We start from the raw sequence: 473 nt of genomic DNA on the forward strand, positions 1-473 counted from the left end.
CACCCTTTGTATCCAGACTGGCTAAAATATAAAAAGGACTAAACCTTGGGGTGTTCTTAGATGTGCAGATGCTTGTCACTACCAGCAAAATAGATTCTATACTATATATGCACCAATGAAGATCTAATTTGTGGAATGTAACCCTTGCAAATGCTGAGGGCCAACTGTATTAGTCTATCAAACTAATAAAATAAAAGCAACAAAAAGCTCATAATCCTAAACAAAATTCATCAACACTTGCATAAGGAACAGCATACTTACAGCTATATTATAATCTTCAGGTACATTGATACTAAAAACGAACACGCCCCCAGCCCAATACCCCTCAGGTGGGGCCACGATGAGGCGGAAGGTGTGGAGGGCGTTGGGGTCCTCGAACTTGACTGTACATCCCTCTGGTAGGTTGCTCTCCATTTCACTAACCTTGTAATTAGAAAGAATTATGCTTACAGTTCTTATTCCCTTTGAAATTA

General features: G+C 39.7%; 1 protein-coding gene across 1 annotated transcript in view; it reads right to left on the reverse strand.

The window, feature by feature from the left end:
• The window catches only part of LOC119588731 (NEDD8-conjugating enzyme UBE2F-like), a gene marked incomplete in the record, with an annotated part of 10,461 nt that overhangs the window by 3,514 nt on the left and 6,474 nt on the right, over nt 1-473 (reverse strand). The window contains 1 exon segment of the mRNA XM_037937373.1: nt 262-423. Coding sequence (XP_037793301.1) covers nt 262-423 — 162 coding nt within the window.

The sequence above is a fragment of the Penaeus monodon genome, chromosome 24, assembly GCF_015228065.2.
Source record: "Penaeus monodon isolate SGIC_2016 chromosome 24, NSTDA_Pmon_1, whole genome shotgun sequence".
In the NCBI taxonomy this organism is placed as follows: domain Eukaryota; kingdom Metazoa; phylum Arthropoda; class Malacostraca; order Decapoda; family Penaeidae; genus Penaeus; species Penaeus monodon.